At 42.0% G+C, this 17,397-nt stretch overlaps 1 protein-coding gene across 2 annotated transcripts in view; it reads left to right on the top strand.

Annotated features, from left to right (window-relative positions):
- Positions 1 to 17,397, top strand: part of CNTN1 (contactin 1) — a 310,396-nt gene that overhangs the window by 246,230 nt on the left and 46,769 nt on the right. Inside the window, exons 16-18 of one of the 2 annotated variants that reach the window (XM_084810709.1) lie at positions 405 to 555; positions 6,206 to 6,333; positions 7,965 to 8,140. In XM_084810709.1, the coding sequence (XP_084666835.1) occupies positions 405 to 555; positions 6,206 to 6,333; positions 7,965 to 8,140 (455 nt within the window). Of the gene's footprint in view, positions 1 to 404; positions 556 to 6,202; positions 6,334 to 7,964; positions 8,141 to 17,397 lie in introns of both variants that reach the window. The other variant, XM_084810708.1, reaches the window with a different exon arrangement.

Genomic DNA, 17,397 nt, shown 5'->3' with positions numbered 1-17,397 from the left:
TGTTTTGAGGCTATTTTGGTTCTGGTATGTTACTGTAATAGGAGTAGAAAAGTAAATATTAAGGTAGCCACCAGTGGATGGTAGCTTTTGTTAAACAAAGTGCTCATACTCACCTCAATATCTCAAAACAAGACAACTATGTTGGGGTAATATGCAAATATGTTTACATTTAATCAATTCATTAATTCATTAATCTGGTTAAAAGGCAGATTATTACAGTAATAAGATAGTTCCTTAATTCTGCAATATATAAGACTTAAGCTGCAATCGTATATGTGCTTATCTGGGAGTAAGTGATATTGATCTCAGTGGGACTTAATTCTGAGTAGACAGTGTAGGGTTGCACTAGTAAAGCTTTAAATCAGCGTATATATGCCTAACAATATATATGTTTTTCTCTGCAGTATTAGCTCCAACCTTTGAATTCTACCCAATGAAGAAAGAAGTCTTGGCTGCTAAAGGAGGCCAAGCTATAATTGAGTGCAAGCCTAGAGCAGCTCCTAGACCAAAAATCACATGGAGCAGAGGGACAGAAATTCTTAGAAACTCAACCCGGTCAGTATTATTGATTAGTGCAGTGAGCACAATTTGTGACCAACTATTTCCAAAGGAGCCCACTAGCTAAATATGATGAACCACCAGGAATGTGGTAAATCTCCTGTTATGCTGCTTGCCTGGGACTGAAAAAAGTGTGTGTGTATGTGTGTGTGTGTGTGTGAGAGAGAGAGAGGGAGAGAGGGAGAGCGCACCAATAGCAGGGACGGTGTGAAGGATAGGCACGGAAGGGTAGGCACCTACTGAGGGCCTATACCCCAGCAGGAGCCCTACTGACAGAAGCTCCCTGGACTTGCTCCTCCTCTTCACCATTGCAACATGCTTGTTCACTTGCCTCTCACTCTGGCCCAGACAATGGTAGTGGTGAGATGGAGGAGCAGTGGATGATACCGCCTGTTTGCTCACTGGCTCTCTGCCTGTGAAGCAAGGAAGTGGTAGCAGTCATGAGAAGGAGAAGGAGGAGCAAAAGCTGCTGGTGACAATGATAGTGAGGTGGTAGATTCACTGAGGGAGAGGGTCCATTGTGGGTGTCTTGCCTACAGGCCCTCAAAAACATGGAGCTGGCCCTGACAAAGGAGAGAATAAATGGTGCATTTAGCTTTGTGGGTCACATTAGCCTCCTTCACACATTATTTGTGTGAAGGGGTTCCACACAATTAAAAGGGATCAAGGCTGTACCCGTCTTCCTGCCTCCACCTCCAGATGTCTTTGTGTTGAGGGTAGGAGTGAAGGCCAGCTTCTTTTTCAGATATTTTCTCAATGTGCAGAGGTTAGGGGGCCGTGATAGGAGAATGGGCACAATGTGTAGGGCAGGGCTAGCAGCACATCCCACTCTCCTTTAATCACGTGGACCCCCTTCATGGCAAGGAACATGCGAAGGGGGTTGTTGTGCAGGCCTGCACTGGAAGAAACCAGTGTGAAATTGTTCTGTGGCGTTTGCACTCTTAACTCCATAATATAATTCCAGCTCCTAACAATGTTGGGTTTTTGTTGATTAATATGTTCTTGTAAATAAGTTAAATCAGTGATGTATTTTTCTTTAATAAACAAAATATAAATCAGCTTTCCATAACTAAAATTTCCATGTAAGCATTCCCTTTTGTGAATTTCTTTTGTTATTTTCTGCTCTCTGAAGCCCCATTCACTTCTCTGGGAACTAAGTCAGGGTCAAACTACACGATATGGAAAGTAACACAGTGTGCAGCTGACCTTCTCTTTCTTTTTTACTTTTAGTAAGCAGATCCTGATTGGGATCACCACGTGCAGGTAGGGGAGGTTTAAAGCTCCCTCCCGGTCACTTTCTTAAACAAGGAAAAGAAGACTCAGTGGGCTAAATATTTACTGTATCATGTAGTTTGCCCCTTAGTCTGGATTTAACCATATGGCTTAATATCAGCTTACTAACCAGGATATGAAACTAGGATTGGATCATGTATTCCTTTTAAAGATGTTGTTCCTATAAAGATAAGTGTGCTGGGGCCATTGTGCACCATATAAGTTGCAAAGGCAAAAGGATGCAGAGTACCCTCATGGGCCTTTGAAGGAATGATGGAAGATGAAAACCTTTTAGAGGCTGGTTGTTCTTTCCATATAATATGGCTGTTGAAATATTAATCCCTGTACTGGCCAATTCAGTCAGGAAGTTAAGGTCCTGCAGATGCTACTGTTTTAATTTGTTATAGTGCTGGTTCTGCGTCTGTTGATGCATTAACCCAGCAGAGTTCATTGCTGACCCATTTGACAGGAAGAGAGCTCACCCTTCTTTATAGATTGGTAACAGTTAAATCAGCTTCAGTTTCTTAACTTTGAAAATGATTAACCACAGAAAGCATTCATGGGAGACAGAAGAAATATGCTTAATTGTGTTTTCTGAATATATTTACTTTCCATGTCAACAGTGCTTTCCTTCTAACACACATTTTTCACAAATCTTGCAAGAATTGAACGTTATAATCAGGCACTCTCATAATCTAGGTTTCTAAGCTATAAGTTGTTTTGAAAAATAACATTATCTGTCCTATCTATCTAGTCCTATTCAGGCATGATGAAAGTGAGTACTGTAAACACGCGAGGTCTGATAGTCTGGGGCATCTTGGCCATCAGTGTTATAATATGCATGAAATTATTACAGTTCCATCATGAAAGATCTTTCAAATTGAATGTAATGTCTCTCCACTGCATTCCTTCATTCCCCGCTTTTATCATATGCACATAGCTGGAGTTTCTCTTATGCCAAAGCAATGAAACAATCTCTAGGTTTTGTTGCAAACATTTAGTGCATCACCCAAAGCATAATTTCAGTGTTAATGTTTGTAGTGATGTCCTGTACTTGGACTGAGTTGGAATGCTCCAGGATTTGCCTCTACTAATTTAATATATTGAGTTGCCAGGAAAGGAATAATTTATCTCTGATCTGCATATGGCATCGTTTCATAAACAATAGAAGTCAGCATGAGTTCAATCTAAGTCTAAAATATGAAGTATAAAGTAATAGAAGTATAAATGCCCATTTTAGGCACTAAGGGAGTGCTATACGGGCTATGTTTTTAGAACTCTGGAAAAACAAGAATAACAGTGCAGTCCTATGCAATCTACTAAGAAGTAAGTTCCACTAAGTTCAGTGAGGTTCTGTGAGCCAGCTTAGGGCGCAATCTTATTAGATCCGCCCTAGCCACTCATAAGCCTCTGAACTTGGAGGCTTATGAGTATCCAATGCAGAGCGAGAAGTGCCTCATGCCTCCCACTCTGCATTTTAGCTACATAGGTGTTTTCACCTGTCTAGAAGAGGTTTCAGGGAGGGGGAGCAACGGAGGCTGGGGAGGGCTGGGGATACTGCATAACCCCTCCCTTCCCCACCCACTGGCACATCCCCTTTCCCTCTTTATGAACACGCGTTTTCAAGCTCGTAGAGGCAGCCAGTATGGAAAGAACTGGCTTGGGGTGGGAGGAAGGGGGAGAGGAGCACAGTTTCTTGGCTCTGAGGTCAGAGCCCTGTCTCCGACCTTGGAGCCAGGAATCCAAAGAATCCTATCCCCCCCCCCCCCCCGGACACTGCCTCCCTCCATAACTGTAATTGTCTCATATTCATTATGCATTAAATGTCTAAATGGGTTGTGCATGAGATGGTTGTATGGTGATCTGATGCAAAGGACGACAGGGCTCCTATGCCTTTAATAGCTTTACAGAAGAAGGAATTTTGCCATGCAGTGGTAAAAAAAATCTACACCTTATAAAAACAACTTTTAAAGTTACACGAGCCCTGCTTCTCTTTTCATCTGGTCACCCTAACTATTCACCATATATGTCCTTACCATTTAAACAGTTGCCAGTCTGTCAGGAGCACCCTAGTGGCCTCTTTCAGTCTACTCCAATAGCCAACTCAAGACACAGACAAAAGGATTCTTTTCAAGGCTTTAATCCTTTTACAACCTAATGACTCTTTCAGATGCTAATCACCAGCGAGTAAGCAATGAACAGCAGAGTAGCCTATGCTCCGGGTTAGGCAGTTGGTCCCCATTTGAAGGAGAATCACTTGCAGACCCTGAACTTATAGGCTAGGGAGAGATCCTCCATCTTTCCCTTGAGTCCATGGGACGTGGCCATTGCTCGCACGCCAAACGGGCGCTACGCCTCCTTTCCGCGCCCTCCATCACTCGTTGCTCCCTGCGTCGAGCGTCTAGCGAGCCCCCCTCCCACACTCTCTCGCTGCCAGGGTCACTATCTATCTATCTCAGGAATGCTGTCAGGAGGAATCTCTGCCAGCTGCTGTGCCTGTGAAGGATGAGCGGGCTCCTCTTCCACGGATTGCTGTTCCTCCTCAGAATCAGAACTGGTCTGGGGTTCTGTGGGCTCAGTTTCCAGCCTGACACAGTCTATATGTCTTCAGAAGGATTCTGAAGGCTACTGGAAAATATAATTTTATGAAATAATAAAATGTTCTTATAAAATGAGTAACACACTTTAGTGAGACCTGCTTCAGGGGCACAAGAACACAGTTTTGCTGCTAAGGCAGCATTTCTTCCACTGTGTCCAATGGTGTTTATTGCTAGGAAAGCGGGCTTAGGATTGCAACCACAGTGTCACGATCTTTGGTGACCTTTTTTTCATAATAAAATTGAAAAGTACTACCATATTAAGCCGTTTTTAAATCTGCATACTTATATGCCTCACAACTCTCATTTCCAATTGTGCTTGCTTGATATGCAGTTTTGCAGGCTTTAGAGCTAATTTTGCCTACAAACACAATGACGTTCTAGTTGGCCCTGGCTGTACGATCTATTTTCTTTTCAAGTGAATCCCAGTTTTTCAGTCTTAACCTGTATCTCCATTAGTCCATGTAGGGTAAAAGGCATACTTGCCCAAAGCATCCTGTTGTAGGATTTTCACATCTCGTTTGGGCTTTTTCTCCTAAAGTAGTAATGCAAGATGGGACTCATTCATAGTGTATATGAAGCTCATATAAACACAAGGTGGTAGCTATAGAAAGTACTGTGTAAATGGCAGCTATATAAAGTTAACCTTGGTCATAGTATGGCTTGGTAAGGTCATAGAGTTTTTAATGTGAACATGATTTTTTAATACTAATTTCTACAATGGCCTGTTTTAAAATAGAAGTTGTTCAAGTGACTCATAAATAATGCCCTAACTGGCATAGACTTACTGTTGTCCCACTTGTACAATACAGAGAGAGGAAGCAAAGGAAAAAGTTTAACCATAATTGCAGGCAAAAACACAAACCACCAGTATGTTTAGATTACCTATTTTCAGGCAATAAGATATTAGAGAAAATCTGAAACAGGGTTCCCCATGCTTCTAGAGAGCATTGGTGTTTGCGATATATCTTGAAACCATTGCTCAAACAATGCAGAGCTGGAACTGCAGAGCTCCTGTTAGCTAAGATATATCTTCACTGACAGTGTAATTTTGGACAATTTGCAAAAAGCACTTGCCTTTATAAAGCTAGCCCAAATGGATAACCAGTAATTCCTTGGTTGTTAATTTGCTGAAGGGAGCAATCCTATGGCCGCTAGACAGCAGCTAGACAGTCTGGGAACCGACCTCCCCCCACTTCCGTGCTGCCTCGGAGGCAGCGTGGAACAGCCCCATCCTCCGCGCTTGCAAGGGGAGTGCAGAGCAGCCGAAAAGGGGCATGTCTGGGGGCGTTCTGGGGCAGGGAAGGTGGAAATGCCTGTACGACACATCCAATGTGTTGTGCAGCGGCCGCCTCCCCCACTCAGCCCTCCCGTGGCTAGACAGCTGCAATTGTCTGTCTAGCCGAAAATGGAGGGCAGGAGAAATGCAGAGGGAACGATCCCCTCCGTGCTTCTCCTGCCCTGCTTTGGATAGGTGGTCGTCTCTGAGTTCGGAGGCGGCTGCCTATCTCTATAGGATTGCACCCTAATTCAGTTTTAAACAAGAGATACTTATGAATACATTCATAACTATGAGTAATCAAAATGTTTACATTCCCTTGACCTGTTCTAGATATCTTCAGATACTTTGATGGATCATTAGAAATTTAGAAATCAACGTCTATGCTTGATTAATGCAGTCAGTTCAAGGGGCAGTTCTGATGTAATAAACTAATCATGACAGTGTTGGATAGGCATTGTTCTTCTGATCTGTTTCTTACTTTTTTTACTTTCAGTAGGATACGTATCTGGTATGATGGAAGTCTGGAAATTTTTAATGTTACGGCGGCAGATGCAGGCAATTATACCTGTTTTGTAGAAAATAGCAAAGGAAAAGCTAACAGCTCTTCTACTCTTTTAACCACAGGTAATTGTTTCTCAATTCACAAAACAGTGGAAATAAAAAAGAAGGCTTCATAATGCCAGTGTACTACTGCAGGCCTGGAAATTCTCTTCAGATCAGCTCTTCATAGATTCTTCTGGGTCAATTTTATAAAACGTTAATTCAGAATATAATGAGCAAGATAGCAGTCATTTTTAAATAGAATCATTTATATTCCACTTTTCAGTTCTAGGACCCCCAAAGCACCTCACATTAACACAAACAAAAAATTAAACATCAAATAAAATACAATAAAACTGAGAACAGAATAAATCCAGCATAATCAGTAAGGGGACATAAGATTTTTACAAATTAAAAGTTTGGTCTTTTTTTAATGTTCTAACTGATCGCTTAAAATTTAAAAGGGAGGGAGCCAACCAAACCTCTCTAGGGAGGGAGTTCCAGAAAGTGGTGTCACAACAGAAAAGACCATGTAGTACACAAGTGGCTGATTTTTATTAAGAAAAATGAAGATTGAGTTTAAGTAGTTCTCTGCCAACAATCCACCATTTTTCTCTATGCTTACTTATTTCGGAAGCCACAAATAGCCAAACTAGATGTGACACAATTCATGCAATTAGCAATTATGCTAATGTTTGGAGTATTTTAGCAGGCATAGGATCTCTGAATGAGTTCTACCATAGTCAACCCCCCGATCAGCCCCCGCACACACACACAATTGCTGTGTACACCAGGACAAAGGCTCCCATTGGAACTTATGCTCTGTTTGTTGACTTTTCTGTAATGTATGCATTTTTTGTGTTTGATTGTTTTTGAATATGCTGTAAGCTGCCCTGAGCCCTGTTTTTATAATGTGAGAGAGTATGATATAAATATTCTTATTTTATAAGTTAAATCAAGAAAACACATTGCACACTTAAAAATCTATTGAAATAATAATAATAATAATAATAATTATTATTATTATTAATGTCTTCAGGAGGAAGCAACTACAGAAGAAAGCAACATTGGTATAGCATAGTGGTTTAGAGCATGAGCCATAAGTTAGAAGCTTTGGTTCACGTTTCATCTGAGTTTAGTTGGGTTCTTAGACAAAGTACTAATCACAGCTTCCTGTTCATAATATTTTTATTCATATAATAACATTGACCTACGATGAGGCTATTTGCATTAAATGTTTTTTGCTCTTAACAGTAGTTCTTTATAAATACTAAGGCTGCAGTCCTGTGCACAGTTAGATGGGAGTAGATTCCATTGAACCAGTGTATCTTACTGCCAAGTAAGCATACCTAAGATTGAGCTGTAAGTATATTTTCATCATTATCATTGAGCAGCCTGAGCAGGCACCTTTTACGTAGGATAGAAAATAAAATGGTGTCACAGAACAACCAAAGGTGAAACAGGAACTTCTAACTTTTGAGAAATGTGCCCCATTTTTATATAGGAAATCATCTCCAAATTGCTCCTGGGTGCTCTCTTCGTTGAAACCATTTTTTCTTTTGAAATGCATAAATGATCCATGATGAAATTTCATTTTATCATAAATATTTCTGTATCTGTTTGTCCTTATATATAACAGATACAGAATCTTAGTTGTTGCACATCAGCTGGTTTGTTGACGTGTACATTTTCCACGTTTTCTTTTAAATGCACAGCTCCTACAAGGATAGTTTTAGCACCAACTAATATTGATGTCACTGTTGGACAGAATGCTACCATGCAGTGTCTGGCATCCCATGATCCCTCTTTGGACTTGACTTTTATTTGGCTTCTCAATGGATATCCAATAGATGTTGATAAAGAGAGTGATTATTATGAAAGGTCCATCATGGTAAGATACTACATATTTTTATCTGATATAATTAGGTCTTAGTAGCATGAATACTTTTTACTGTTCTTATATTTCCAATTTGTTGGAAAAGACTAATCTTACAGGTGTGTGTGTGTGGGTTGTGTGTGTGTGTGTGTGTGGGGGGGGAGAATAACCACCTCCAGGGACTGCTAGCCCTTTTTCATACTAGCAGTTCATTCCTAACGGAAAAAAATAGCTGCCTTAGAAATCATGATGTTATGGGTTCTTGTAGAAACTGCATTGTTGATAGAGGAGGTAGCAGAACTCAGGCATCAAAATGAGCTATAGCCAATAACTATATAAACCAAGGATGGGGAACCTGTGGCCCTCCAGATGTTGTTGGATTACATCTCCCATAATTCTTGACCATTGGCCATGCTTGGCTGATGGTAGAAGGAAACCAACAACATATGGAGGTCTACAGGCCCCCCTACCTCCCGCCGCCCTGATATAAAACTTTGCTTCTTCAGTAGAAATGTCTTCCTTGGATTAATGGAGCACACACCTCTCTCAGTGGGCAACTGTCATGAACTGCAATTAGATGCCCATGAAAGAGGTGTGTGTCTATCAGTGCAAGGAAAGCTCTTCTGCAAAAGAAGCAAAGCTTTATATAGTTCCTTGTTATTTACTACTGCAGGAGAGTGTGAAAGGTATGGATATGTTTGATGAGGCGACAACGTACTCCTCCACAGCACCCTGAATTTGGAAAGAGGGAAGGCAATTTAAGTAGCCCTTGGCTGACCATATAGTATCATATTAATGTCATCATCATGATATGACGCACACAACTGGTGGGAAGAAACACCGGGTATAACTAAAGTGGATGAGCTGCATCTGGGACCTTAGCATATATCCTTGACAGGGCCTTTTGTCATTTTTACTCTAGAGTAGGTGCAGGAGGTCCAGCTCCTTCACATCTTAAAAGCCCATAGCACCCCATGCTAAGATCCCAATCTGTATCAGGCCATCTGTGCCTACTCTAGAGTAAAAATGAGAAAAGATGTAGCTGCTAGATACACATTTAAAATAAGACTCTAATCTTCTATGCAGATTTAAGCCCTTACTGTACAAATTAAGTAATGCTCATGGTGGGATGGTGGCTTATGCTTGACACTGGGACAATAACCTATATATCAGTTAGGGATATATGGATTCTGTTATATCCATTCCATCTGTGTTTCATGGATTGTCAAACATCTTTCATTCCATCATCTGCTCATTGACAATAATTTTTTAGAGGGGATGAATTTCATTCCACTTGCGCAAATGTACATTAGTGCAAATGCAAAGTTGCACAATTCCCCCCCAATACAAAATCACTTCGCAAGTCCATGTGACTCGGAAAAAGCCAATCCACTGTGGACTCTGCAGGTCATATTCATAGAGATCCAAGCTCATTTGAATCTGTTGCACATTTCTCTGGCATACCTAATATCAGCCCTGATAGTCCAGATAGTTCACCATGGGAACACTGATGCATTTCAGTGCTATGCTCAATGTGCTTTTCCAAAGCATATTGGCCTCTGTTACCTAATGTGGCAACAATCACACTAGTGGACTGTGTTTTCATTTCATTTTACTCATTTATTACATTTCTATACTGCCCAGTAGCCACAGCTCTGTGGGCAGTTCACAAAGATTTAAAACCATAAAAATACCATTTTGTAACATAATATAAAAACCATTTACATACAACATATAAACACACATATTTTTAACAATCAACAATAAGCAATGCAGAACCCAAATTAAAAACCTTATCAGATGCTGGATTAGGGCACACAAGATTGCATGATGTGCTCAGAAATTCCCTTGATATAATATACTAGTGATTGTTGCTGATTTTTTTTCTTTTATCCTTAATAATTTTCTTTTTAAAAAAATTATTATGAGTATTATTATTATTATTTTGAGACTATGATTAGTAATGTTCCTGGTTGGTTAATTTTAGCTTTATCATTATATATTAGCTGAAAAGCATTTTATGGCTAGGGGGAAATTTATAGCATGTTTCTTCGCTATAAATCTGAGGATATGTTACTGAAATAAAATGGATTACCTAGGCTGTACTGAATTGTAATATTGGCAATGGTATAATCTTTTAAGTAGAGTGATACTTGAAGTTTATCTGTAATATGTAACTTTTTCTTTCTTTTTTTCTCTTAATACTTTTTCTTGTTCCCTTTATTTTCCTGTTCTTTCATCTTTTGCCTTCTCTTTCCTTTTCATATTTTCTTTTTTGCTTTTCTGGTTGTTGTGGTGTCCTCAAGAATAATGTAATGTTGGAAACTGTAGATGGTGATTATGTTGTTGGTATTCTTTATTTCATTTATAAAGATAAAAAGTAGAATAAAAAGAAAGAAATTCCCTTGAGAGAGTGTTTAACCTGGTGCACTTCCTTGACATATTAATGTTTTGGTGTCTGACAGAAATGAAGTCTATTGACATAGAGTCATATTTACATTTCACATTAAACATTCCTAGAAAGTCACTTGGCAGGTTTGTGTTGTTGTTTTTTTTAGCGTAGACCATAAACAACAAAAAATCAGATAAAAAACAGATACATTATTTTATAGTTAGCATTTACATCACAGCTGGACATTTCAGCATAATAAACCATTATTTAAAAGTCAGAAGGAACTCTGACTGCTTAAATAATCAAAGGCCAGAAAGAGTACAAATTGAATACATTTGTCAGGGCCCAGCCAGAGCCTCTCATTCTGAAAGGTCAGAGGTCTACACCCCAGGCACAGGTCAGATTCCAGAGTCAAAGGTACAGGTGCCATTCAAGACAGACAGGCAGGTGACATTCCCCAAGATAGGCAGCCAGGAATTCAGATACTGAAAGGTAGTAAGTAGTATAGGTGACAGAAATACAGGTGACAGGAGTAGGGGCTTGATTGGGCTGGTTGCTCAGTTTCTCAGACTGGTGAACCTTACCCAAAGCAACAGTTATATTAGGCCAGGAAGTCCCCCTATTGGCCCCACAGACCACCTTCAAGGCCAACTGGGGGAATAGCACTAGCAGGGGATGACTGATACATGGACCCCCTGATCCTTTCCTGCAAGTGCCTTCTTCCACACATTAGCTTTATAAGGGTTATATGGACTTTTCCTTATAATATGTAGTTCTCCCATAAGAGCATTGAGGGTTGTATGATGGAGACATTGTTTCTGTGATGTACATACACATATCTTCTATCCCACTACAAAACCTGTGAATAGAGACAATAGAGCAGTGAGTGTGCACATCCTGGGTAACAATACTTCTAACATATCACCTGCAGCTCTCTGCAAAGAAACTGCTGTCCATCATGACCAAGAAGAGACCCACTACACAGTTTTTAATGCAGTTTTTCCTCGCTGGAATCCAAGGCTAAGCTAACGTCACTTATACTTCCATCCTTAAAAACTACCTTTCTCCAACCTTCTTTCCTATCTTGGAGTTACAGGCTGTGGCCACCAGGTGTCAGCTTTGAATAAGGTTTACTGTTGGAGGAAGGCGACAAGACAACTTTTCTGTGCACTGCAGAGGAAATCTTTCTTCCTCTCTTCCCCACTTTCCAAAGAGCTCAGCCAGTCTCAGAAACTAATAAAGGTGGCTTGGAAAGTTTTTTTTTTTTTTTTAAACTTTGAGCAAAAAGGCCAGCATATGCATGGTTGCTTATAAAAAGGTTGAATTTCTTTACATGTGTGTTTCTTAGGCCTACAGGTGCCAAAACAACACAGAAGCTTCCCAGTCTCCAAGCTTTGCTGTATCCATGACATTAGAATGAGAGGGAACCATAAAGTGTGGAGGTTGGATAGTGTATAAATATGCCAAAAATGATTTGATTATTACTTAAGTAATAATCTCAGCTCGTCATATGGTTGTATTGTATTTATTTCAAATATTTAAAGTCCATCTTTCCAGAGGCTCACACTGGTTAACAAAACATTATTTCCTCCTCCCTCCATCATCTGATGTTCCAACTTCCTGCACTCCTTGAAAGCTTTTCTGCATACTACGTTAAACATTTACCAAGGTCCTGGATGTCTGGGGACAACCTCCACCCCACACTGGTCTAAAAGTGGCACTCTTGAATGCTGGGTCACTAAAGGGAAAGAACATGGCCATCCAGGATTTGATCCTGGATGAGGGAGCTGACTTGGTGTATATTACAGAGACCTCACTGAGTGAATTTCTCCCAGCTGTATCCACCACAATTCTCCATAGCACATGAACCGACTCTGGGGTGAGGGAGGAGGTGGAGATGCTATGGGCTGTCATAGTTCTGTCACCCTGATTGGATGTCCCTTTCAACAATCCTCCCTCTTTCAGTGTTTATTCTTTAGTATAGGTGGCCAGGACTGAATGAGAGTTCTGCTGGTGTATTGCCCACCCTGCTGCCCAATAGTCTGCCTGCCTGAGCTAGCCGAGGTGCTCTCAAACATGGTGATGGAGTCCCCCAGGCTGGCAGTACTAGGAGACTTCAACATCCATGCAGAGTCCACCCCATCAGGAGCATCTCAGGACCTCATAAGTATGTAAGAACATAAGAAGAACATGCCGCATTAGACCAAGGTCCGTCTCATCCCGCATTCTGTTCACATAGCATCCAGCCAGTTGCCTGTGGGACTTCTTGGCTTCCATGACAACCGTAGGGCTGTGCCAAATGATATCAGGTCCCAGGCATATAGCAAGACATTCTCTTGTTTGGTTTGTTCTGATGTGAAGATGGTGATCTGAGCATGGAAGAGGTCACTATCTGGTGGGGTCTAAACTTACAGGAAATTCTAACCTCTGCAGGGGTACAGGACCTAGTAGAAAGGTCTACCCTCAGAGCAAGATGGATCCAAATGATTTCTGACTGCTTTGGGGGAGTTTCTTGCTCCCTTATGTGGTGATCGTGTTGAAGTCCTGGCTGAGCTCTGAGATAGGGAAATGACACAGGCAGTTACACAATTGCTCGTGAGCATTCTGTCCCTGCTGGTGGAACCAGGTATTCTCCTTGGTTTTCTAGGGAGCTGAGGAATATGAAGCAGCAGGGATGTCCACTAGAGCGATGGCAGAAGAAAACTCAGGATGAATCCAACTGGACACAGGCTAGGGCCCATAATAAGGATTATACTGTAGCAATGATGGCAGCAATGATGGCTAGGTGATGTTCAACTTGTTCTGGAGCGGGTTGCACACCCCCTCAAGGATCAGGTTTGTAGTTTGGGGGTGCTCTTGGACCCAGAATTGTCACTTGAGGCACAGGTGAACTCAGTGGCACAGAGCACCTTTTATCAGCTTAGGCTGATATACCAACTACACCCTTATCTGGACAGAGATAGCCTAGCTACAGTTATCCATACTCTGATAATCTATCGTCTGGATTACTGCAAGGCGTTATATGTGGGGCTTTCTTTGTAAACAGTCTGGAAACTTCAGCTAGTCCAAAATTGGGCAGCAAGATTATTAACAGGGACTGGCCAACAAGATCACATTATGCCAGTACTTTTCCAGCTGCATTGGTTGCCAGTCCATTTCCAGGCCCAGTGCTCATTGGAAGGACAGATACTGAAGCTGAAGCTCAAATATTTTGGCCACCTAATGCGAAGAGAAAACTCTCTGGAAAAGACCCTGATGCTGGGAAAGACTGAAGGCAAAAGGAGAAGGGGACGGCAGAGGATGAGATGGCTAGATAGCATCACTGATGCAATGAATATGGACTTGAGCACGCTCCGGGAGAGTGCGCAGGACAGGAAGACCTGGCATGCTATGGTCCATGGGGTCACGAAGAGTCGGACACGACTGAACGACTGAACAAAATTAACATTCAAAGCCCTAAAAGGCTTGGGGCCAAGTTACCTGAAAGATTGCCTCCTCCCATATGTGCCTGCCCAGACCCTACGATTATCCTCAGCAGTCCTTCTCCGTGAGCCCCTGCCAAAGGAAGTGAGGTGGGTGGCTACCAGGAGGAGGGTCTTTTCTGCTATGGCCCCACAGCTGCTGAATGAGCTCCACAGAGGTTCGCCTGGCACCTACATTGTTCTCCTTCTGGTGCCAGGTGAAGAAATTTTTATTCTCCCAGTATTTTAGCATTTTAGCTTCTTAATCTTTTGTTGTTGTTGTTGTTCAGTCGTTCAGTCGTGTCCGACTCTTCGTGACCCCATGGACCATAGCACGCCAGGCCTTCCTGTCCTGCGTTCTCTCCCGGAGCGTGCTCAAGTTCATATTCATTGCATCCGTGATGCTATCTAGCCATCTCATCCTCTGCCGTCCCCTTCTCCTTTTGCCTTCAGTCTTTCCCAGCATCAGGGTCTTTTCCAGGGAGTTTTCTCTTCGCATTAGGTGGCCAAAATATTGGAGCTTCAGCTTCATTATCTGTCCTTCCAATGAGCAGTCAGGGTTGATTTCCTTTAGGATGGACTGATTTGACCTCCTTGCAGTCCAGGGGACTCGTAAGAGTCTTCTCCAGCACCACAGTTCAAAAGCATCCATTCTTCGGCGCTCAGTCTTCCTTATAGTCCAGCTCTCACAGCCATACATTACTACTGGGAAAACCATAGCTTTGATTAGACGGACCTTTGTCGGCAAGGTGATGTCTCTGCTTCTTACTATGCTGTCTAGGTTTGCCATAGCTTTCCTCCCAAGGAGCAAGCGTCTTTTAATTTCATGGCTACAGTCACCGTCTGCGGTGATCTTGGAGCCCAAGAAAGTAAAATCTGTCACTGCTTCCATTTCTTCCCCTTCTATATGCCAGGAAGTGATAGGGCCAGATGCCATGATCTTAGTTTTTTTAATGTTGAGTTTCAAACCAGCTTTTGCACTCTCCTCTTTCACCCTCAACAAGAGGCTCTTGAGATCCTCTTCGCTTTCTGCCATTAGGGTGGTATCGTCTGCATATCGGAGGTTGTTGATAATTCTCCCGGCAATCTTAATTCCGACCTCTGATTCATCCAACCCAGCATTTCTCATGATGTACTCTGCATATAAGTTAAATAAGCAGGGTGACAATATGCAGCCTTGTCGTACTCCTTTCCCAATTTTGAACCACTCGGTTGTTCCATGTCTGGTTCTTACTGTTGCTTCTTGACCCTCGTACAGGTTTCTCAGGAGACAGGTAAGGTGGTCTGGTACTCCCATCACTTTAAGAATTTGCCACAGTTTGTTGTGATCCACACAATCCAAGGCTTTAGCGTAGTCAATGAAGCAGAAATAGACGTTTTTCTGGAATTCTCTTGCTTTCTCCATGATGCAGCGAATGTTGGCGATTTGATCTCTAGTTCCTCTGCCTCTTCTAAACCCAGCTTGTACTTCCGGTAGTTCTCGGTTCACATACTGCTGAAGCCTAGCTTGTAGGATTTTGAGCATCACCTTGCTGGCATGTGAAATGAGCGCAATTGTGTTTGAACACAGAGTGTTTGAACACTCTTTGGCGTTGCCCTTCTTTGGAATTGGAATGTAAACTGACCTTTTCCAGTCTTGTGGCCACTGTTGAGTGTTCCAGATTTGTTGGCATATTGAATGCAGCACTTTAACAGCATCATCTTTTAGGATTTTAAATAGCTCGGCTGGAATACTGTCATCTCCGCTGGCTTTGTTGTTACTAATGCTTCCTAAGGCCCACTTGACTTCACTCTCGAGGATGTCCGGCTCAAGTTCAGTGACCGCACTATCATGGCTATCAGGGACATTCAGATCTTTCCTGTATAGTTCTTCTGTGTATTCTTGCCACCTCTTCTTAATCTCATCTGCTTCTGTTAGGTCCCTGCCTTCTTTGTTCTTTATCATGCCCGTCTTTGCACAAAACGTTCCCTTGAGATCTCCAATTTTCTTGAAGAGATCTCTAGTCTTTCCCATTCTGTTGTTTTCCTCGATTTCTTTGCATTGTTCATTTAAGAAGGCCTTCTTGTCTCTTGTTGTTATTCTCTGGAACTCTGCATTCAGTTGGGTATATCTTCCCCTTTCTCCCTTGCTTTTCGCTTCCCTTCTTTCCTCAGCTACTTGTAAAGCCTCATCAGACAGCCACTTGGCTTTCTTGCATTTCTTTTTCTTTGGGACGGATTTCGTTGCTGCCTCCTGAACAATGTTACGGACCTCCGTCCATAGTTCCTCAGGCACTCTGTCTATCAGGTCTAATCCCTGAAATCTATTCCTCACCTCCACTGTATATTCATCAGGGATATGATTTAGGTCATACCTGAACGGTTTAGTGGTTTTCCCGACGTTCTTCAATTTAAGCCGAAATTTTGCAAGAAGCACCTCATGATCTGAGCCACAGTCAGCTCCAGGTCTTGTTTTTACTGACTGTATAGAGCTTCTCCATCTTTGGCTGCAAAGGACATAATCAATCTGATTTCGATATTGACCATCTGGTGACGTCCATGTGTAGAGTCGCCTCTTGTGCTGTTGGAAAAGAGTGTTTGCTATGATCAGCATGTTCTCTTGGCAAAACTCTATTAGCTTTTGTCCTGCTTCATTTTGTACACCAAAGCCATGCCTGCCTGTTATCCTGGTGATTTCTTGACTTCCTACTTTAGCATTCCAATCCCCTATGATAAAGAGGACATCTTTTTTTGGTGTTAGTTCTAGAAGGTGTTGTAGGTCTTCATAGAACCGATCAACCTCAGCTTCTTCGGCCTCAGTAGTTGGGGCATAGACTTGAATTACTGTGATGTTGAATGGTTTGCCTTGGATTCGTACTGAGATCATTCTATCATTTTTAAGATTGTACCCCAGTACTGCTTTTCCCACCCTTTTGTTGACTATGAGTGCTACTCCATTTCTTCTAAGGGATTCTTGCCCACAATAGTAGATATGATGGTCACCTGAATTAAATTCGCCCATGCCTGTCCATTTTAGTTCGCTGATTCCCAAGATGTCGATGTTCAATCTTGCCATCTCATGTTTGACCACCTCCAGCTTACCTTGATTCATTGATCTGACATTTCAGGTTCCTAAACAATATTGTTCTTTACAGCATCGGATTTTGTTTTCACCGCCAGACACATCCACAGCTGAGTGTCCTTTCGGGTTTGGCCCAGCCGCTTCACTCTTTCTGGCGCTACTTGGAAATACCCTCTGCTCTTCCCCAGTAGCATATTGGACACCTTCCGACCTGAGGGGCTCATCTTCCGGCGTCATCTCTTTTAGCCTTGTGATACGTTCCATGGGGTTTTCTTGGCAAGAATACTGGAGTGGGTTGCCATTTCCTTCTCCAGTGGACCACATTTTGTCAGAACTCTCTGCCATGACCTGTCAGTCT

This window comes from Heloderma suspectum, chromosome 7, assembly GCF_057233095.1.
Source record: "Heloderma suspectum isolate Gila_16-S chromosome 7, 16-S_ref, whole genome shotgun sequence".
Classification (NCBI taxonomy): Eukaryota; Metazoa; Chordata; class Lepidosauria; order Squamata; family Helodermatidae; genus Heloderma; species Heloderma suspectum.
This window is presented reverse-complemented; position numbering and strand designations above follow the sequence as displayed.